Source organism: Suncus etruscus, chromosome 4 (genome assembly GCF_024139225.1).
Source record: "Suncus etruscus isolate mSunEtr1 chromosome 4, mSunEtr1.pri.cur, whole genome shotgun sequence".
NCBI lineage: Eukaryota > Metazoa > Chordata > Mammalia > Eulipotyphla > Soricidae > Suncus > Suncus etruscus.
The window spans coordinates 46,051,124-46,072,351 of record NC_064851.1 but is presented as its reverse complement, the minus strand read 5'-3'; the positions used below and the strand labels follow the sequence as shown (position 1 = coordinate 46,072,351).

At 41.1% G+C, this 21,228-nt stretch overlaps 1 protein-coding gene across 1 annotated transcript; it reads right to left on the bottom strand.

Moving 5' to 3' along the window:
- Positions 1-760: 760 nt before the first annotated feature.
- DR1 (down-regulator of transcription 1) lies at positions 761-19,683 on the bottom strand. The gene is made up of 3 exons (XM_049772293.1): positions 19,414-19,683; positions 7,424-7,587; positions 761-2,756 (listed from the first exon to the last, which is right to left on the bottom strand). The coding sequence occupies exons 1-3, from the start codon at positions 19,631-19,633 to the stop codon at positions 2,610-2,612; spliced, it is 531 nt and encodes a 176-aa protein (XP_049628250.1). The 5' UTR covers positions 19,634-19,683; the 3' UTR covers positions 761-2,609.
- Positions 19,684-21,228: the final 1,545 nt, after the last annotated feature.

Sequence of the window (21,228 nt, the reverse complement as noted above, 5' to 3'; positions counted from 1 at the left end):
GTGTGGCCCAAAAACAAACAAACAAACAAAAAAAAAAAAACCACAAAAAAAAATAGAAAATACAATGAAAGATAACAAAAAAAAAGTGAGTATACTATGTATGACTGCAGTTACATAAACTTAAAGAGGCAAAATTAATCTATAGTTTTTGTAAATTAGAGTAACAGTTACTTCCAGAAAGGAAGAAAAAGGTAAGCGTTAAGATGAAAGGCTCTACTTTATAATGCTGTCTTGATCTGAAGGTTGGTAACATAAGTTTTAATTTATGAAAACCCTTATTTATGTACTCTTCAGTATATATAGTATTTATAGTTTACAAAGTGGTACTTTTTCAACACTTGTCTGATACTCTGCTGAAAAAGAAATAATAAATATTTAAAGAGTTTAGCCCTGTGCTCAGGAATAATTTCTGGTAAGGCTTGGGGGATCATATGGGATGCCCAGGATTGACTCAGGTCAGCAGCATGTAAGGCAAGCGTCCTATCTGCTAAACTATTGATTTGACTCCACAAGTGACTTTTAAATACTAAGCTGTAACTAATGCTTATTAGTTTAGTTTTGCCTGGACTATAAAACTATAAATGATAAAAACACAAGTAAAACCAATTTTTTCGAAAAACAAATACGTAAACAAAGAATGTCAGGTATTATACACCAAATGATCAAAATGTCTTTGGGTCTAAGATTCTTAAAACTGCAAAAACGGTAACAAAATAAATTTCCTGCCAACAATCTGTATAAATATTAAATATAAAAACAGTTTATAAAACACGTCAGAATTTTATTGCTTGAAGAATACAGCATATGAAATCATATGAATGTCAAAATGAAGTCACTGGGTTTTGAACATATAATACACCAGATGCAGTAAAATATTAATTAACCTGAACTCTGCATCAGAAAAAAATACGGAAAAATATCTAAATTGTATACTTATGAAAAAGTTATACTTAATATAGAAAGTATAAGGATGTTACAGTACAAATAGAAAAGCCAACACTTATTAAATTATTTCTTAAACTAGACTACCTTTGGTACTTAAAAAAATCCCTTCTATCTCAATGCATGAACACAGTATCAACTTCAACTTAAAACACGGTAACAAAATATTCAGCAAGATTTGTGGTATGGGGAAGTGTAATTAATAAATATGACAATATTTTGCCTTTTCTGAAACTGTAAAATATGATCATTAAGAAATCTAATACTTACAAACTTTGCTTACTTAGCCCCTCAATTAAAACTGGTATTCTGGCAGCCACGATCTATCCTTAAGCTTGGTTAAGTATAGAAATTTAAATGATTTGGCAACTAACATAGGAAATTAGATTTCATACTATCTTTTAAGTGACTTCTCCATTCTATTTCCAAAATACAAATAATATGTCATCAGCACACTAGATACATATAAAAACACCATCAAACTTTTTTATTGGAACCAAAGTAAAGCTTCTCCCTTTTAATAAGCAAGTTGAAACTATGTTTCATATGAAGCTGATCAGTTATGACAAGCTTTCCTAAACAATACCAACAACTTTTATTATTATTTCTTTAATTTACTAATAACTTTTAAAGCTATCAATTAAAATCAATTTTAAAATGGAGACAATACCATTTCAAAAAGCATTGGACTTCTGGGCAATCTAGTCAAGAAAGTATAGAAGTAATGCTAAAAAAAAGAAAACAAAAAAAACAAAAACCAGAAACACTAAGTAAACTATAACTACAAGTTAAATTACATAAAGTCCTTCTATTCTAACATGCATGCTCATTAACTTCCATTTCTTTCCCCAGCAAAGGTCTGAATATTCATGAAGCTTAGCTGAACCAAGAGAACCCCTATGCAATTGTTCCGTAAGTTCCAAAAAAGGATGAATTAAGCAAATAATACTATTAATTCCTGGAGCAAAAGACTAAGAATCATGAGTCTTCAAAATTGGGTAGTCTGAAATGGAACAGTGTGGCTTGATGAATTATGCCATAATAAAACTCACAACTAGATAAAACAACAACAAAAACCCCACCAAATTTATACAACTACTATGAACATACATACTTCAAATTCGTTTATGAATGTCTTGTTTTCATATTTTAGACAGGTATATTTATCTGAGTATATATATTTTTTGATATTTATACTCATTTTAAGTCAGAACCGAACTCTTCTTTTTTCGCCCACCTGACCTAATGTCTACTGTGTTACACAACACCCCACACATCCCCCAATAATTTAAAATTCCCAATTTTTAGTTTAGTTAAAAGGTAGAGGAAATGCAAGTGCAGACAGAGTTTCTGTATAAATTTCTCTATTTTTATAAACTTGACGTTTTCTGTAACACTGTTTATTGATCAAATAAAAGATTCACTGCTATCTAAAATTTCATAAACACCATTAAAAATCCAAAATTGTTGTTATACTGAATCTTAAATTTTCAATAGTTCCATTTTTACATGAATAGCACACCATTAATGAAACTGAACAGCAGATATCTCTAGAATATCAATGGCAAGTCCATCAAGATGCATACAAAATTACAGATAAGCATTTCTTTCACTGTTTTCTTGTGCAAAGAAAAACACAGAGGAAATAGGAGCTCAGCTGGAGAATATCAGATATCATCGTCATCTTCTTCATCCTGAGAAGATCCTGCTTGGTTGGACGCACTAGCTGAGGCAGCAGCAAGCTGAGCTTGCTGGGCTGCTTGTTGCATTTGAAGCCATTCTTGTTGAGCCAATTCTGCTTGTTGTTGTCTAGCCTAAACATCAAAAATAACAAAAAAACAAACCTGTAAAACAACTGATTTCTTTTAGAAAACACACAACATACACATGTTGGTTAAAGGTAAATAGGTTTACATTTTTTATTATTTTGGGGCCACACTCAGTGGCGTTCTGGGGTTACTCCTGGCTCTGTGTTCAGAAATCACTCCTGGCAGGCTCAGGGGGACATAGGGATTCTGGAGATTGAACCAGGGTCAACTGCATGCAAGGCAAATTCCTACCCACTATCACTCTGGTGCTATCACTCCGGTCTCCCTATACATTTAATCTTAAGTCAATTACAACCATTATCAAATTTGGCCATTTTCTAGTCATTGTGCAATTGTTATATTTCTGAAAAATATGAATGCTATAATTCTATATAATTAAGAGACAGTTTTGCCAACCACACAGGTCTAAAAAGTTTCTAAATCTGTCTCTTACAGATGGTTTCCTATAGCATCACTTAATTTTTGAACTTTGAAAGAAAAATATCAGCATTTTTTTCTTTGGTTCCAATCCATAACACTTAGTTTCGTTTGTTCTTTTGTGACTTTTAATTTAAAAAACATTTTGTTTTGGGGGAGCATTTTGTTTTGTTTTGCTTTTGGCCCAAATTTGGTAGTCAGAACTGACTCTCTAACTCTGCTCAAAAGTTACTCTGAAAGTGCTCAGAAAGCCATATATGATGCCAGGGATTGAACCAGGGTTGACTGTGCAAAATAAGCGCTTTAACCCCTGTACTACCTCTCTGGTTCTTTTCTTTTGAGGTTTCTGGAACTATGGAACACACCTAGATATGTTCTGGGAGCACATTTGTTGGTGCTCAGGAACTATATGTAGTGTTGCAGATAGACCCTGGGGGTCAACCACATACAGAACAAGCACCCCACAACTCTGGCCCATCAACTTAAATTCAGATGTAAACACTTTTTAACCTAAAAACTATTTCTGGGCTAAAGAAAAAAAAAAGATTCCTTCCCAAATGAATTTTATCCATTAACAGACAAGCCATACCAAGAAGAAAAATATAAAAACTGTTTTTTTTTTTTGTTTTGTTTTTTTGTGGTTGGGTCAAACCCGATAGTGCTCAGGGGTTACTCCTGGCTTTGCTGAGAAATTACTCCTGGCAGGTTCGGGGACCATGTGGAATTCTGAGGATTGCACCTGGGTAGGTGATGTGCAAGGCAAATGCTGTGCTATTGCTCTGGCCCCTTGTCAGACCATTATTAAGTACAAATTTCTCAGCCTAGAGTTCCAAGTTCTCCAATTTACTGAATTTACTGTCCAATCTCTAATCCTTTCTTGAAGAAAATTACATTTACAAAATAAATATAGAACATAAAATGTTTCCCAAATATAGAGTAGAGTGGTTTGGTTAGGTACTGATTTTCATAAGGTTAACCCATATGTACTCCAGCATACACATGCTCACCCAAAGAGGGCCAGGAGTAACCTCTGATCTCTGAATATACGGCCAAGAGTAACAACTGATCACTGCAAGATGGGACCTCAAATTAATAAAAAGTTTTTAAATAAAGATAAAGGAGGGTCTGGAGTGATAATACAGTGGACAGGGCAATTGCCTTCCACCTGGCTGTCCTGGGTTCAATCCTTGGCATTCAATAGGTACTGAGCACCACCAGGAGTAATTCCTGATTAGAGAGCCAGGAGTAATCACTGAGTACTACTTCCAGGTGTGGCCCCTTCATCCAAAAAGTCCCTCCAAATACAGAAAATATTTTTTAAATATAAAATTTTAACAAAATACAAAGTTGGTAATTAGGCAATTTAGAAAACAAGAAGAGCACTAAGATATCAAGAAGATAGCTATAAAAAATTATCAAACCGGGGCCGGAGAGATAGCATGGAGGTAAAGCGTTTGCCTTTCATGTAGAAGGTCCGTGGTTCAAATCCCGGCATCCCATACGGTCCCCCGAGCCTGCCAGGAGCGATTTCTGAGCATAGAGCGAGGAGTAACCCCTGAGCACTGCCGGGTGTGACCCAAAAAGAAAAAAAAAAAAAAAAAAAAAAAAAAAGAAAATTATCAAACCAAAAACTGGAGAAGCTGTAATTTTTAAGATTCAAAAGCTTTGGGCCCGGAGAGATAGCACAGCGGTATTTGCCTTGCAAGCAGCCGATCCAGGACCAAAGGTGGTTGGTTCGAATCCCGGTGTCCCATATGGTCCCCCGTGCCTGCCAGGAGCTATATCTGAGCAGACAGCCAGGAGTAACCCCTGAGCACTGCCGGGTGTGGCCCAAAAACCAAAAAACCAAAAAAAAACAAACACAAAAAAACAAGATTCAAAAGCTTTGTATATAATTCCCAACATTGCAGATGGTCCCCCAAGTACAACCAGGAGTGAGCCCAGAACACAGCCACGTATGGTCTAAGCAGACTTTGACCCTGCCAAAAAAACAACAATAAAAACAATAACCTAAAGATCCTGAGAGTAGCAATTTAAAACTCAAACTTCAAGAAAAAGGGTTGTGGGGCCGGCGCAGTGGTGCTAGATAGAGGTAAGGTGTCTGCCTTGCCAGAGCTAGCCTAGGACCGACTGCGGGTCGATTCCCCCGGCGTCCCAGATGGCCCCCCAAGCCAGGAGCGACTTCTGAGCGCAGAGCCAGCAGTACCCCTGTGTGTCACCAGGTGTGACCCCCCCCCAAAAAAAAGAAAAGGGGTTATAAGCTTGATCGCACTAGCATCTGTAAGCTAGTGAAGAATCTCACATTTTGAGAACTACACCCCCAAAGAGAGAATTCATTTCAAGATGGATCTTTAATTTTTAAAAAATTAATTACTTTAGGGGGCTAAAGCGTTTGCCTTGCACAGGCCAATCCAGGACAAAACCCGGTTTGATTCTTGGCTTTCCATATGATCCCCGGAGTAACTCCTGAGCACTGCCGGGTATCCCCAAAATTAATTACTTTATTTAAACACCAGGTTACAAGGTTGTTCATAATACAATTGTCTTTTTTTCCACAGATACTAAGTTATTCATGATAGAGTTCAGTCATGCAATGTACAACATTCTTCACTACTGCAAATTTCCTACCACCAATGTCCCCAGTTTCCTTCCTGCCCTATTTCTTTCTTTTTCTCCCCCCCCCCGCCCCTTTTAGACACTGTGCATTGCACAACTGTTACTGAAGGGTATCATGCCTATCACTTTATCTCATTTCAATATTCAGTTCTTGTCCAGAGTGATCAATCATCATCAAACAATCATCATCATAGTGGTCCCTTCTCTGGCCTAACTACACTCTTTTGCTATTTTCGGTAAGCTTTCTATCATGATCTGGTCCTCCTGGCCCTCATCTTTATTGTCTCTAAGATACTATTATATACTATCTTTATATTAAATCTCACAAATAAGTATGATCACTCTTTGTCTATTCCACTCCCTCTGATTCATTTCACTCAGCATAATATTCTCTATATCCATCCATGTATAAGCAAATTTCATGATTTCATATTTCCTAACAGCTGCATAATATTCCATTGTGTAGATATACCAGTTTTTTTCTAGATGGAGCTTTAAGTATTAAAGAATCTACAAACAGGATTCAGTTCCTTCTAGAGAAAAGATGAAAGCAGCAGGGTGAAGAACTCTATGCCAAAAGAAAAAAGTGAACTGTCTTCTTTCTCCAGTGTTGCCTCTGAGTACCTACTAGCATCAGCACACCACAACTAAAGATTATGATCCCCCGGGGCCGGAGAGATAGCTCAGCAGTGTTTGCCTTGCAAGGAGCCGACCCAGGACCTAAGGTGGTTGGTTCGAATCCCAGCGTCCCATATGGTCCCCCATGCCTGCCAGGAGCCATTTCTGAGCAGATACCCAGGAGTAACTTCTGAGCACTGCCGGGTGTGGCCCCCCCCAAAAAAAAAAATTATGATCCTCGATAAGCACCAAGTCTTGAGTGTATATGCACACACAACCTGATATCAACCCTGGTTATCATAATATCATGTTAGAGGAAAGAGAAAAAGAAAAATGTAACTGACTTAAAGGTATAGAATATGGATAAAGTTAAGTTGGTATATAATTCCTAACACTTTCTTTTTTGGGGAAGGGGGATTGTTTTCAGGTTACATCGAGTTGTACTGAAGAAACCATAGAAGTGGGAACTTGATTTGTGGGCTCCCAGTGCAGCACTGGTTGTCTCTGAGCACTGCAAGATGTGGCCCCAGAGTGATCCAGGTTTCCCTGGCACCAGAGTCCAAGCAATTATCACAGCACTGGTCAATATGTTGAACCACAAGCTTGGTTAGTTGAAAACCACAAAATTTATATTATATACAGTTTCTTTCATATTTAGGAAGTGCTTTGTGCTTCAATCAAGCACTAGGTAAAGGTTTGATCCTTAGCATGTCCACATAACCACAGATTACTCAAGCCCTGCCAGGAGAGATCCCTGAGGGCAGAGCCATGAACAGAGCACAGCAGTGTACTCAAAAACAAAAATAAATAAAAATTAAAGATTAGCCAAATACTCAAACTGACCCAATTTAAATATCAGACTCCATTATGATTCTATTAGTCACAGAAAGAAAAATCCTCTGGGTAGGTTACTATATTGATTAGGAATTTCAGAAGCCATATGATTTCTGCTAGGAAACACAGTAAAATTCAAATGAAAATAATTAAGATATACTACTTACTTTTGCAAATAATTCCTGTTGCTGTCTCAATAACTCTTCCTCAGGAATGCCAAGGTTTTCCAAACGAGAACTTGCCTTTCTTCTTTTTAATGCTACCGTCTTGCATTCTTGTAAAACTTCTTTTACTTCACTGATGTAAGAGCCAAAGCCCAAACTTTCTAGTGCTAGGGAGATGAAAATATAAAACAATGAAAGAATGAAAAACATCTTTTCACTTATCTACAGAATGAGGTGTGTATATATACTTGGAAATAGTTTTCAAATAATTTTACCTATTTTATAATTAATATTTTATTTACATGGCTCAGACAAAATACTTATCAGCTTGTTAACTAATCAGCGCTTAGGAAACTTAAAAAACACAGGATTCGGGGGGCCGGAGAGATAGCACAGCGGCGTTTGCCTTGTAAGCAGCCAACCCAGGACTTAAGATGGTTGGTTTGAAACCTGGCGTCCCATATGGTCCCCCGTGCCTGCCAGGAGCTATTTCTGAGCAGATAAGCCAGGAGTAACCCCTGAGCACAGCTGGGTGTGACCCAAAAACCAAAATAAGAAAACAAAAAACAAAACAAACAAACAAACACAGGATTCTTTTTTTCTTCTCTTTCTGAGTAACTTTTTTTGGCTTGTTTGGCCATACCCAGTGGCACTCAGGAGTTTTTTTCCTGGCTCTGCGCACTCAAAAATCACTCCTGGCAGGCTAGAGAGACCTTATGAGATGCTGGGAATTAAACCAGGTCCATCCCAGGTTGACAACTTGCAAGGTAAACGCCCTACTGCTGTGCTATCTCACTGGTCCCTAAATAACACTTTAATATTCCATGCCATTTGACTTGGGAGAAATAAGCTTGTACAAAACACATATTCCAATTTTTTTTTAAATTTTGAGTCAAAGAATTGTTGATAATTGCTTCAGTCATACAAAGTTCTGACACCCACCGCTTTCACCAGTGTTCATTTCTTGCCACCAAGCCCTCCAGTTTCTTTCCTGTCCCCCACCCTCACCCATGGCGTCTGTCTCCCCACAACCCCTATTCCACTTTTTTTTTTTTTAGGCACTGTAGTTTGCAGCACTGTTACTGAAAGTGCATCATGCATATAATCTTTACTTCCTTTCTGTTCCCAGTTCTTGCGCAGGGGGTATGCTAATCTCTGTATTGTATATGTGCTGCCAAAGCCAAAGTGAGCACTGTTCCCAGTTCTTGTTCAGAGTGATCATTTCAACTTTGATTGTCATAGCAGTCCCTTCTCTGTCCTAACTGCAATCCCCTTCTCTTCACTCAATCCTATTGTTTTTAGGTATGTATTACTCTCATACTATGTTTAAAAAAAAGTCATACAGATGATGGGGCTGAAGTGGTTGCACAAGTGGTAGGGTGTTTGCCTTGCAGGCAGCTGACCTAGGACAAACTGCAGTTCAATCCCCCGGTATCCCATATGGTCCCCCAAGCCAGGAGCAATTTCTGAGCGCATGGCCAGGAGTAACCCGAGCGTTACCGGGTGTAGCCCAAAAACCAAAAAGATGAGATCACAGATGAGTGTGTGATCATACTATGCCCCTCCCTCTCATTTCATTCAGAATGATACTTTCCACGTATAGACAAATTTCATGATTTCATTTTTCCTAAAAGCTAAATGGTATTGCATTGTGTAGATGTATCATAGTTTATCCACTCATCTGTTCATAGGCACTTGGGTTGTTTCCAGATTCTGGCTTTTGTAAATAGTGTGGCAATGAACGTAAGAGCATAGATGCCTTTTTTGCATTGTGTTTTTGGATGCGTAGAGTATTGCTGGGTCAAATGGAAGCTCAACTTCTAGGGTTTTTTTTTGTTTGTTTGTTTGTTTTTTGAGTAATGTCCCTATTGTTTACCAAAAAGGCTGAAGTAGACATTCCCACCTAAAAGTAAATGCTAGTCTCTTTCTCCCTGCATCAGTGCCAGCGCTGGTTCTTCTTGTTCCATTCTCCAAGTTTTAGTAGGAAAGCATTAAAAAACAGATTAAGTTCTTTTCTCTAACATACAAGGAGAATATTCTTATCTAAGACAATTACATAACCAAACAAAAGAATGATGAGAAGACTAGAGAGTATTAGTGTACAAGGAGGGCACTTGCCCTGCAGGTGGCCTTGCAGGAGTGATCCTGAGAGCAGTCAGGAGTAAGTCCTGAGTACCTTTAAGTGGAAAGAAAGGAAAGAAAAGAAAGGAAGGAAGGAAAGAAGGAAGGAAGGTAGGAAGGAAGGAAGGAAGGAAGGAAGGAAGGAAGGAAGGAAGGAAGGAAGGAAGGAAGGAAGGAAGGAAGGAAGGAAGGAAGGAAGGAAGGAAGGAAGGAAGGAGAAAGGGAGGGAGGGAAGAAAACTGATGAGGACTATAGATAAGAGATCACTCAATGGGTTGAGTGCATACTTTGCATGTGGGAGACATAAGTTAAATGCTCATCAATGTCTTGACAACCACACCCCTAATTAGGAATAGGTGACCTATTAGGTATGGTGACCCCTCCAAATGCTTGTAAAAATGTAACTAATGAAAAATCAGCATTTATTTTCATCCAATAGTTTCTTTTAAAAGTAAAACTTAATAGGAAAGCATTTCCAGTGGTACTGCAGAAAAACAGTAAGACTACAGGTCCTCCCAAAAGATAAATGCATTAACAAAATTCTCTATTAAAAATTTTACAGGGTGGGGCTGGAGGGATAGCACAGTGATAGGGCCTATGTCTTGCATGCAGCAGACCCAGGACAGACAAGGGTTCAATACCTGGCATCCTATATGGTCCCCCGAGCCTGCCAGGAACGATTTCTTAGTCCAGAGTCAGGAGTAACCCCTGAGTGAAGCCGAGTATGACCCCCCCCCCCCAAAATAGAATTTTACAGGGGCCAAAGAGATAGCATAGAAGTAGGGCATTTGCCTTGCCAACCTGAGACGGACCCCTGGGTTCAATTCCTGGCATTCCATATGATTCCTCCAAGCCTGCCAGAAGCAATTCTGAGCACAGAGCCAGGAGTGATCCCAGAGTGCCACTGGGTGTGGCCCCAAAACCAAAAATATTACAGCAAAATAATTGTCTAAAATGCATTTGTGTGTGTGTGCTTAAAAACAGATAAGCCTGACCTGCTTTACTACTGCTCTGGCTTTTTTTTTTTTTTTTTTTTTGTGGACATGGGAATAATAATGACTGGAGACAATGTCAATACTCCAAGCAAAAACAAAACAAAAAACAAGCAAACCTAAAGAAAATGTTATTTTCTTAGTCCTGTATCCTCATGGTCTTTTCCAGCTTTGTTTCTACAATTAAAGTCCTTATTTGATTGCTCTATGTTTCCAAACAGACACCAGTTTCACACACTTATACTAAGGGTAATACACTCAAGATCCAGATTAAACTCCATCTTCAAGTTAAATTTACTTGATCTTCCCAGAATAGTTTTAATACTCCCTCCCACTTTGAAATCAGATAAATGTAGAATTTGAAGCTTTCGACATGTAGCTTTACATATTCTTCTTCTTCTTTTTTTTTTTTTTTTGGTTTTTTGGGCCACATCCATTTGATGCTCAGGGGTTACTCCTGGCTAAGGGCTCAGAAATTGCCCCTGGCTTGGGGGGGGACCATATGGGACACCGAAGGATCGAATCGCAGTCCTTCCTTGGCTAGCGCTTGCAAGATAGACACCTTACCTCTAGTGCCACCTCTCCGGCCCCACATATTCTATTTCTAATGTGAAAAAGCATATCTTTTACAACCTCCTACAATCAGAAGCTATATAGTACTAAAGCCTACAAGGAACTATGTCTGCCAGGACTTAACTCCCAGCTCTGTCTCCTATTAGCTGTGTGACATTAGATTAAGTTCCTTCATCTAGAAAAGTAACATTTAAAATAACATCTAAGATTGGGTTGCTATGAAGAATAAATGAGTAAGTTTGGAACAGATGCTAGCCTAAAGTAGAAAGAAAATTAAGTATTCTCCTCCCTCCCCTCACTAATATAGGGTTGTAGGATTTGTGTCATATGGATAGATCTGGAAAATATCAAGCTGACTAAAGTTAGTCAGAGGGAGAGACACAAAAAGTATGAGCTCTCTCGATGCAGGATATAAAGAAGGCAACAAAAACTAGAGATTTTCAATATGAAGCTTAACACTTGAGACAGGGAGGAAAGGGAAAGTCAGGGAAGGATACAACACTGAAGAGGGAAGTGATGAGGGAAGACAGAAGTGATAACTGGAGATATTAGGGAGGAAAGCGGACACTGGTGAATGGACTGGTGTTGGAACATTGTATTCCTGAAATGCAATCACGAATAATTGGCAACTGTAACTCACTATGATTCAAATGTTTCTTTTTTTAAAAATGTGTAGTAGAATCAAGTAATTAATCTAAAACATTTAATAGTCTAGTCTAGCACATGAGTCACTTAATATGAAATATGTAATTATCCTTTTTTCTCTTACATTTAATTTTTTATTAGTTGGGAGCTCAGGGTCAACCTGGCAGCATTCAGGGGTCATTCCTGGCTCTGTGCTCAAGGATCTCTCCTTGGGACCAGAGAGATAGCACAGCAATAGGGCGGTTGCCTTGCATGAAGCCTACCCTGCCTTGATCCCCAGCATCCCATATGGTGCCTTGAGTGTGCCAGGGGCAATTTCTGAGCACAGAGGCAGGAGTAACCCTTGTGCGTTGCTGGGTGTGACCCAAAAACAAAAACAAAAACAAAAAACAAAAAACAAAAAAAAAAAGAAAGGAATCTCGGGATCTCTCCTTGAGCATACTAGTTGCACTTGGGGGATCAAACTAAAGTCAGTGACATGCAAGGCAAGACCTTAACTCCTTAACTATCTCTCTGAGTCCTCATATATATTTTGGCTTTAGGCCACACCTCACAGCGCTAAGGTATTACTCCAGGCAGGCTCATGGGACAATAAAGGAGCGCTGGATTGAACCTGGGTCAGCCTTGTGCAAGGCAAATGTCCTACCCGCTGTTCTACAGCTCCAATCTCAGTCCTCTTATATTTCTTAAACTTACATATAATAAACTTATACATAATAAGTTTATAAGGTCCTAAAAGTTTATCTGGTCAATATAAATGCACAACTACATATACATTGCCATACCTAAATTCAAATGGAAAGACATACTTATAACTAATTTTTGAAATGAATAATCAACACAATACAGAAATAACCATCCAAAATATCTTGAATTACTAGATTATTTTAAAAATTCCATAAAAACTATTAAGAAGCTAAGAGCAAAAATAAAAAATACCTTACCTTTAAAGTCACTAATAGCTTAAAATATTGCTCTCCAAAATTGTACAAGTAAATCCAAGGTTAATATATATAAATTGGTTTTTGGGCCACACCCGTTTGACACTCAGGGGTTACTCCTGGCTTTGAGCTCAGAAATCGCTCCTGGCTTGGGGGGACCATATGGGATGCCGAGGGATTGAACTGCGGTCCATTCTACGCTAGCGCTCACAAGGCAGACACCTTACCTCTAGCGCCACCTCTCCGGCCCCTCAAGGTTAATATTTAATATTCAAAAAGTTGCCACATATATGCTGTACTCTAAATAAAATGCGTAAGAGGGACTGCTGTAAATTTTATTTCAAAAGCAGCATAAACTTAAGTCCAAATTTTAAACGTATTTGGCTAACATGTCAATAACTGGATATATAGCTTCCAAACTGAGACATTTTATGTCATCTGTTACCATGTAGCAGTGATCATTTCAATTATACAAAAAAGGGGGGCCAGAGAGATAGCACAGCGGTAAGGCGTTTCAAATCCCGGCATCCCATATGGTCCCCCGAGCCTGTCAGGAGCGATTTCTGAGCGTAGAGTCAGGAGTGACCCCTGAGTGCTGCCGGGTGTGAGCCCCCTCCAAAAAAGGATAAGGGCTTCTACTAAGGTTATACTGTTCAGTCCATAACAGTACCAAATCTAAGGAGGGTCATATATTATAAATGTCACATTTGTATGTTAGCTATGGCACTTTTTCTGGTAAACTTTTAAGAAAGATTTTTTTTTTTTTTTGCTTTTTGGGTCATACCCGGCAGTGCTCAGAGGTTACTCCTGGCTCTTTACTCAGAAATCGCTCCTGGCAGGCTCGGGGGACTATATGGGATGCCAGGATTTGAACCACTGTTCTTCTGTGTCTAAGGCAAATGCCTTACCACTGTGCTATCTCTCTGGCCCCTTTAAGAAAGATTTCTAAGAAAGGAGTAACTTTCTCTAATTTGTACCAAAAGGCTTTATGAAACTGATTCTGAAGATCAAGAGAGTTAAAGCAAAAGTGAAAAAAAAATTTTTTTTAAATCTTGTGGGCAGGACTGGAGGTAAAGGAAATAAGGTGACTACAATGCAGGTGACCTGGTTCAATCTCTAGCACCGCATATGAGTCCCTGCACTCTGAGAGAGGTTATTCCTTACCATAGAACCAGGAATAGCCCCGTAGTACCATATATTCTGGCCCAACACTCCTCTCCCCCCAACTTCTTTTGCAGGCAAAACACATCTTTGTTACTCAGAGATCTGTCTACTACCCTCTGTCATCTGTCTTAAAGGGAAGAGGGAATACCTAGCACATTTTTCCATCTGAAAGACTGATATTAACAAGACAATCATTAAAATAGGGAGGGGGAAATACACTCAAGGGTTCAATTTCTTCTACACACCAGGTTTAATCTCCAGCACTGTATGATCTCAGGCACTGTGAGGAGTGACCCCAAGCACAGAGTTAAGTTCCTAAGAACTTTTTTTTTTTTTTTTTTTTTTTTTTTTTGGTTTTTGGGCCACACCTGGTGGCGCTCAGGGGTTACTCCTGGCTGTCTGCTCAGAAATAGCTCCTGGCAGGCACGGGGGACCATATGGGACACAGGGATTCGAACCAACCACCTTTGGTCCTGGATTGGCTGCTTGCAAGGCAAACGCCACTGTGCTATCTCTCCGGGCCCACCTAAGAACTTTTGAGTATGACTCTATACCCTAAATAAATAAATAAATGTAGAAACATTTACCAAGCAACAAAAATTTTAGGTTCCTTATTTCACACAAGTATTTCTTAATGTCTGGTAAGATTATAATATTGTATGACAGTGCCATTAGATGGATGAGTATTTTCCTTTTAAACCATACAAAATAGTAATCTCAAATGTTTCTATCTTCTTGTTTTATGTTAGTGTGATAAAGCAGCACTAAGAGGAAGCAAGCAGGCCATCACTTCTAGGCTCTGACTAAGAGGAATCAGGCCAAAGAGGCTTCTTGGTTTATTCCTTAACAAAAGTCTCTTGAAGACCCTTACAATGGTCTTCTATGGTATCATAGCTCCTAGGAATGTGGGATAAGAGAAGGATGATGGGGTGGAATTTATAGTTCATCTTTATCTTCTTAGGATCAATATCAAATGTAAGTACTGAATGAAAGGACAACAAAAGATATTATCAATTTTAAGAAGTATAGTAAATATCTATCTTAAAAGCATCCAATTATTTGATAAAATTGTAGTAAAATGCAAATCATGTATCCACTTTGAAAAAAATCAGTATAAATGACTAAGCAATAGTTTCATTCTCTCATTTTAATTATAATTTCTCTGCAATCACTCAAATCACCTAATTTCAAAATTAAATTACATCTATTTTCCAATAGACTAGTTTAGGCTTGAAAGCAAAATAACTCAAAGTGTGATCCACAAGTTAGTTCTATGCCAGAACTGGTTATAAAGGTATGGAAACCCAAGAATATTTAAGAGCCTTAGCAAATGCTTATGGTCAGATATTGTGGCAATCATTCTGCATTTACATACATGTATAAACTTAAAATATGCTGATTACATCTCAATCAAACCAAGAAAAATCAATTTTTTTTTATTTTTTTTTTTGGTTTTTGGGTCACACCCGGCGGTGCTCAAGGGTGGTGCTCAAGGGTAAGTTACTCCTGGCTGTCTGCTCAGAAATAGCTCCTGGCAGGCACAGGGGACCATATGGGACACTGAGATTCAAACCAACCACCTTAGGTCCTGGATCAGCTGCTTGCAAGGCAAACACCGCTGTGCTATCTCTCCCGGCCCGAAAAATCAATTTTTTACTGGGACTGTAAAGACAGTGTAGCAATTAGGTAGCTTGCTCTATAAGCAGCCAACCAAGGTTTAATCCCCAGCACCATATATGATGACCCCAAATCTCATGTGGAGTGATCCCTGAACCCTGAGAATATCCAGGTGTGGCCCCAAAACAAGCAATAATTCTTAACAATTTAAAGGAGACATTTGAAATCTATTGATTAATAAACAAGATAACTTTTTAAAAATGTCTTTCAATTTTTTTTCCTGGTGAGTCAAGCCATGTTAGGGATCTAATCCAGAACTCACATACAAGACAAGTGCTTCATTACTGAGCTACATCCTGAACTAGGATTTAAAAAAAAAAACCCTTACTAGAGCAAGTAGGGCGTCTGACTTGCACACAACTGATCCAGTTTCGATTTTCAGTCCTGAGTAATGCAGAGTAATCCCTGAGCATCACTTTGTGTAGCCCAAAAACAAAACAAACAAAAAATTTCCTCTACTGAAATAGAGCAACTCAATTGCAGAAGTGAATCTCAGAGACTTTTTGAAAATTTCACTACTTTCATTTATTACTACTCCTAAATGTGGACAGAAACCATGTAGCAAGAAAAATATACTCTTAAATTATTCTCATATTTTGTTTACAAATAGGGGTTGGAGTGATAGTATAGTATTCAGAATGCGTGCCTTGCAGGCAACCGACCTAGTTTTGATACCTGCACCCTATGTGGTCCCTGGAACATACCAGAGGTGGTCCCTGAAAAAGCCTTAAGCACCACCAGTGTGGAGCAAAAATCAATTCCACCTTATTTTGAAAATCATTGTAGCATATTTCTTAAGTTTCTCATCTCTAAATTCTCAGAAAAATTGCGAATTTATTTGAAATAATGGTATTATTTATGCATAAATGAGAAAGAAAACCTTAACAAGTTTGTCTAAGGCCAAAGACATTTTAATGCAAAATTTATAGGTCTTAACTCAGTTTTCATAATGCAACAGAACATGTTAGAACTGATTTATGAATGTGTTCACAGAGACCAGTAATAAAGAGAAACAAAACCTTTTATAGTTTAGAATTATCTCTATTTGCATAACTCTGATCTTCAATGCCAAGTCTACTTTCTTAAAATATTCTAAAAAATTATTTAATTATCACATATTTACAGACCAATTAAAATACTTCAACATTAACTTGCGTTTTATAGAGCTACCTCAAATGTTTAACTTGTCTGACCTGATAAAGTAAAGCAAAGCAAAGTGGCAGGTTGGTTGGTGGGTGGGTGGGTGGGTGGGTAGGTAGGTAGGTAGGTAGGTAGGTAGGTAGGTAGGTAGGTAGGTAGGTAGGTAGGTAGATGAATAGAGAGATTAGATAAATGAATAAACTACTAAAGACAAAAACTCTTTAAACTGATTCACCTATATGAGATTTTTGTTTTGTTTTGGGGCTACTCCTGAGTCTGTACTCAGGAATCATTCCTGGCCAGCTCAGGGATGCTGGGGATCTAACTCGGGTCAGCAGCATGCAAGGGAAGCTATGCAATCCCTCTGGCCCCCATCTATATGAGATTTAAATAAAATGTATTCCCACAAATTTGGAAACATTGGGGACAAAAAGTAGGTCCCCAGATAGTAACACAAAAGGAAAAAAAAGGCAACCCTTAAAATTATAACAGTTAATAAACCATTCTAATTACACAAAAAGAGAAAAACCAAGTTTCTGATTTATATACATTAAACTGAACTTAGTATATACCTCTCTATAGCTGCACTTTTATTCCATCATGTCTTTTTTTTTTTTTTTTCGGGCCACATCTGTTTGATGCTCAGGGGTTACTCCTGGCTAAGTGCTCAGAAATCGCCCCTGGCTTGGGGGGACCATATGGGACGCCGGGTGATCTAACTGCGGTCCTTCCTTGGCTAGCGCTTGCAAGGCAGACACCTTACCTCTAGCGCCACCACACCGGCCCCTGATTCCATCATGTCAATCAGAAATCTAAATATATCCTAGAAAAAGAATAAACTCTATCCAAGAAGACATATTGCAATGTGTTACTAAGTTTTTGGAATGATCTCCATTTTTTGTGGTGTAAGCAAATATTTAGGCAGATCCTACTGAACTCTGCAATTTTCATCAGAAAAGCAACGTTGATAAAAGGTTCTTTTTCTTCTTTATGACTGTAAAAAGAAAGTACAGCTATCTGTGTTGGATAATCTTGTGAGAGACTTAAGACAATAATCACACATACTATGTAAATATAAAAACACAAGAAGAAAAATAGTTTGGGTTTCACTTTACTTGGCTAAGTATTCACTACTCCAACCAAGTAGGAAAAAAATACTACCTTTTAAATCAAATATGGTTCTTCCTAAATTTTTCCTATGGGAAGAACAATATATTAAAAAATTTACCTTCCACACATCGTTAAAGATAAAAAGAGTCATTTAATCCTATATCAATATTGATGGTAAAATATTGTCTATGGTGAAAAGGAGTGGATGTGCTCTCTGTATCAGAGAAACAGGAAAACCGCGGTTTAAAAGTTAAATTATGAAGAAAAAAAAAAAGGTAGAAAACCACCTGCTTACCCAAATGACTAATATTAATCATTTCCATGATGTCAATGCAATCATGAACTTCAGATTTTAAGTGGATTATACAAGGCAAAACTTTCATAAACATGTCACAAATATCTCACATTTCACTTTCACAAGTATGTCACATTTCATACATGTCACAAAAGCGCTCCTCAAAATATTAAAAATAGCAAATGTTTTCCATTTTGGAAAAGAACCATCAATATAAGGCTACAATATAATTTCTTTCCAAGAAAAAAAAATACATGCTGAAACTATCAGGATGATTTTTCAATAAAAGTTTAAGTGTCTATAGCTAAGTGGCAATAGTGGCAGGAAAATATAGTCCATGAAAACAAAAAACACACCTCTTCCCAAAGCTTTCAAACTTTAAAAAGCTATGCCCACAGAACAAAATGATAAGACTAACTGGAGAAGTGGATGAGGGATGGAGGGGGAGGTGGAAAGGGGAAGAAAAGGAAAGGGAAGAGAGAAAAAGGGATAGAAGGGTAGGGAATAAAGGGGGGAAGAAAAAGAAGAGAGGGAGGAAGGAAGGAAGGAAGGAAGGAAGGAAGGAAGGAAGGAAGGAAGGAAGGAAGGAAGGAAGGAAGGAAGGAAAAGAATGAAAGAAAAAGGAAGAAAGGAAGGAAGGAAGGAAAAGAATGAAAGAAAAAGAAAGGAAGGAAGGAAGGAAGGAAGGAAGGAAGGAAGGAAGGAAGGAAGGAAGGAAAGAAGGAAAAGGAAGAGGGTGGGAGCGCAGACACAGAGAGACCAGGAGGGGAGGAGAGCGAAGTACTTGGGACACTTGGTGGTAAAGGGCAGCAAGCACAGCCATACCTGCAGCAGAGAAAGGAGACTCGACTCTACAGCGAGCAAGTCTGCAAGGCTCCACAAAGCCCGCGTGGAGAATCCTTTCCCTACTCTGGGGTTCACAACCTTCCTTCCTCTTTCCCTCCAGCCTCTGCAGAGGTCCAGGGGTCGGGTGGGTGGGGGAGTGGTCGGTGCCGTGAGAGCCGCCAGCTACTACTCTAGGAACTCCAGAGATAGCCCTGGGCTTCCTCTGGGGCTCCAGGCGTGAACGAGGTTCCCTTTCTGGACGGGGTGCATGATAACCCCCAGGGCTCCACCTAGCCTAGCCCGATCCGGGTTAGCACCCGGGCCCGGAGCTGGCTGAGGATCCCTCGGGCGGGCGCCGGGTAGACTTGACTTTCGGGGTTCCTCCGGGGCTCCGGGTGCGAAAGCGGTTCCCTTTGTGGGCGGGGTGCACGATAAGCCCCGGGGACTCGGCACCCCGGCTCGGGCTGGGGAGCCGCGGGGGTGCCGCGGGACGCCCCCCCGGGCACCCACCTTGGATGACGTGCTCGGGCGAGATGGTCTTCTTCTCCGACTTGTTGCAGATCTCGTTGGCCTCGGACGACACGAGGTGGATGAACTCGGTGCAGCAGTTGACCACCAGCTCGCGCGCGTCGTTGGCCACCCGCACGCTGGGCAGCGTCTCCTTGATCATCTTGTTGATGGCCGCCCTGGGGATCGTCAGGTCGTCGTCGTTGCCGGACGAGGACGCCATCGTCGCGGGGCCCGGCGCGGCCCCGGGGAGCCCCGGACAAGGCCCCGGGCTCCCCCAGCCTCCGCGGGCGGGCGGGCGGGCGAGCGGGCGCGGGGGCGGCGGGCGGAGAAGGCGGCGAGCAGAGGAGGGAGCGCGGGACGGAGCCGAGACTCAGCCCGACCGAGCCGAGGGGGGAATCCCGCCCGGGACGCGGAGCGAGCCGTCCGCTGAGGCTCAGCACAGCCGGAACCGCCGCGGCCGCCGCCTGAGCCAGCCCATCCTGCGCGCCACACGCCGCGCCAGCGCCGACGCCGATCACAACATGTCGGCCGCAGCACAGGCGGCGGCGGCGGCAGGAAACCCGGCGCTGGCCGGCGACGCACGCGGGCAGCCGAGGCGGAGCGCGGCCGCGGTGCCGGTTTCAAGCCCGCCCGGACGCGCGGATCGCGAACCGGAGCCGCGGCCACGGCGGGGTCCGTCCCTCCTGAGGGGAAAAAAAAAAGGTGGTGGCGGAAAAGCGTCTCCCGATAGCCTTTGCGCCGCCGGAAGTCCCGCCCCTCCGCGCTCTTTCTGACCGACTTCCGGGTGTGGCTGGCTGCCTAGCTGGCGGGTGCCACGCCCCCACCCGCGCCGGCTGGTGGCAAGTTCTCTCTCTTAAGAGCCAACCGCTCCCGCCTTGCGCTGCCTGTCTGGCCCAGCGCGTGGGACGCGGCGGCTCGCCTTAGAGACCCAGACGGCCGGGCGTGCTCATGCGCATGCGCATGCGCACACCCGAGCGCACCTCTGCAGCTATAGGATCTCCGTCTCTCAAGTGCTGCGCTTCTCTCTTTGAAGGCTACAGATTCCAAGTCCTGGGACGCTGGCACGTCTCTCATGGCTCAATTCCTGGAGGCCTTGAGAATATGGGCAAAGAAACGTCGTGATACCTCAGGAAGCCCGACTGGGGATGAGAGGAAAGGAGAGAGGCTTGAGGAAAGAAAGGCAGAAGCCAGAAGCGTGTCTGGGCTGCATCACCCTGAGGAGGAGCTTTGGGGACAAACCCTGACAAGAGATTTCCAGGCGCGCCCACCCAACTTTCTCCTCTTTGGGGGGATTTTGGGTCACACCCGGCTTTAGGCTCAGAAATCGCTCCTGGCAGGCTCAGGCGATGAGATGCCATATGGGATTCGAACCACCGACCTTCTGCAAGCAAGGCAAACGCCTTACCTCCATGCTATCTCTCTGGCCCCCCCAACTTTCTCCTTTTTTTTTTTTGTTTTGTTTTTGTTTTTTTGTTTTTTTGGGCCACACCCGGCGTTGCTCAGGGGTTACTCCTGGCTGGCTGCTCAGAAATAGCTCCTGGCAGGCTCGGGGGACCATATGGGACCCCGGGATTCGAACCAACCACCTTTGGTCCTGGATCAGCTGCTTGCAAGGCAAACGCCGCTGTGCTATCTCTCCGGGCCCCCAACTTTCTCCTTTTAACCGTGAATGAAATCCTTGGGGGACCTCGCTGTCATTGTTGTTAGCAACTCAGACCCAGCGTGGTGGACAGACATTGTGTCTCCCTCCTACAAGCAATCAATCTCTACCAAGTTCACTCAGGGTGGTTTTTCTTTTTCTTTCGTTTTAGTGAG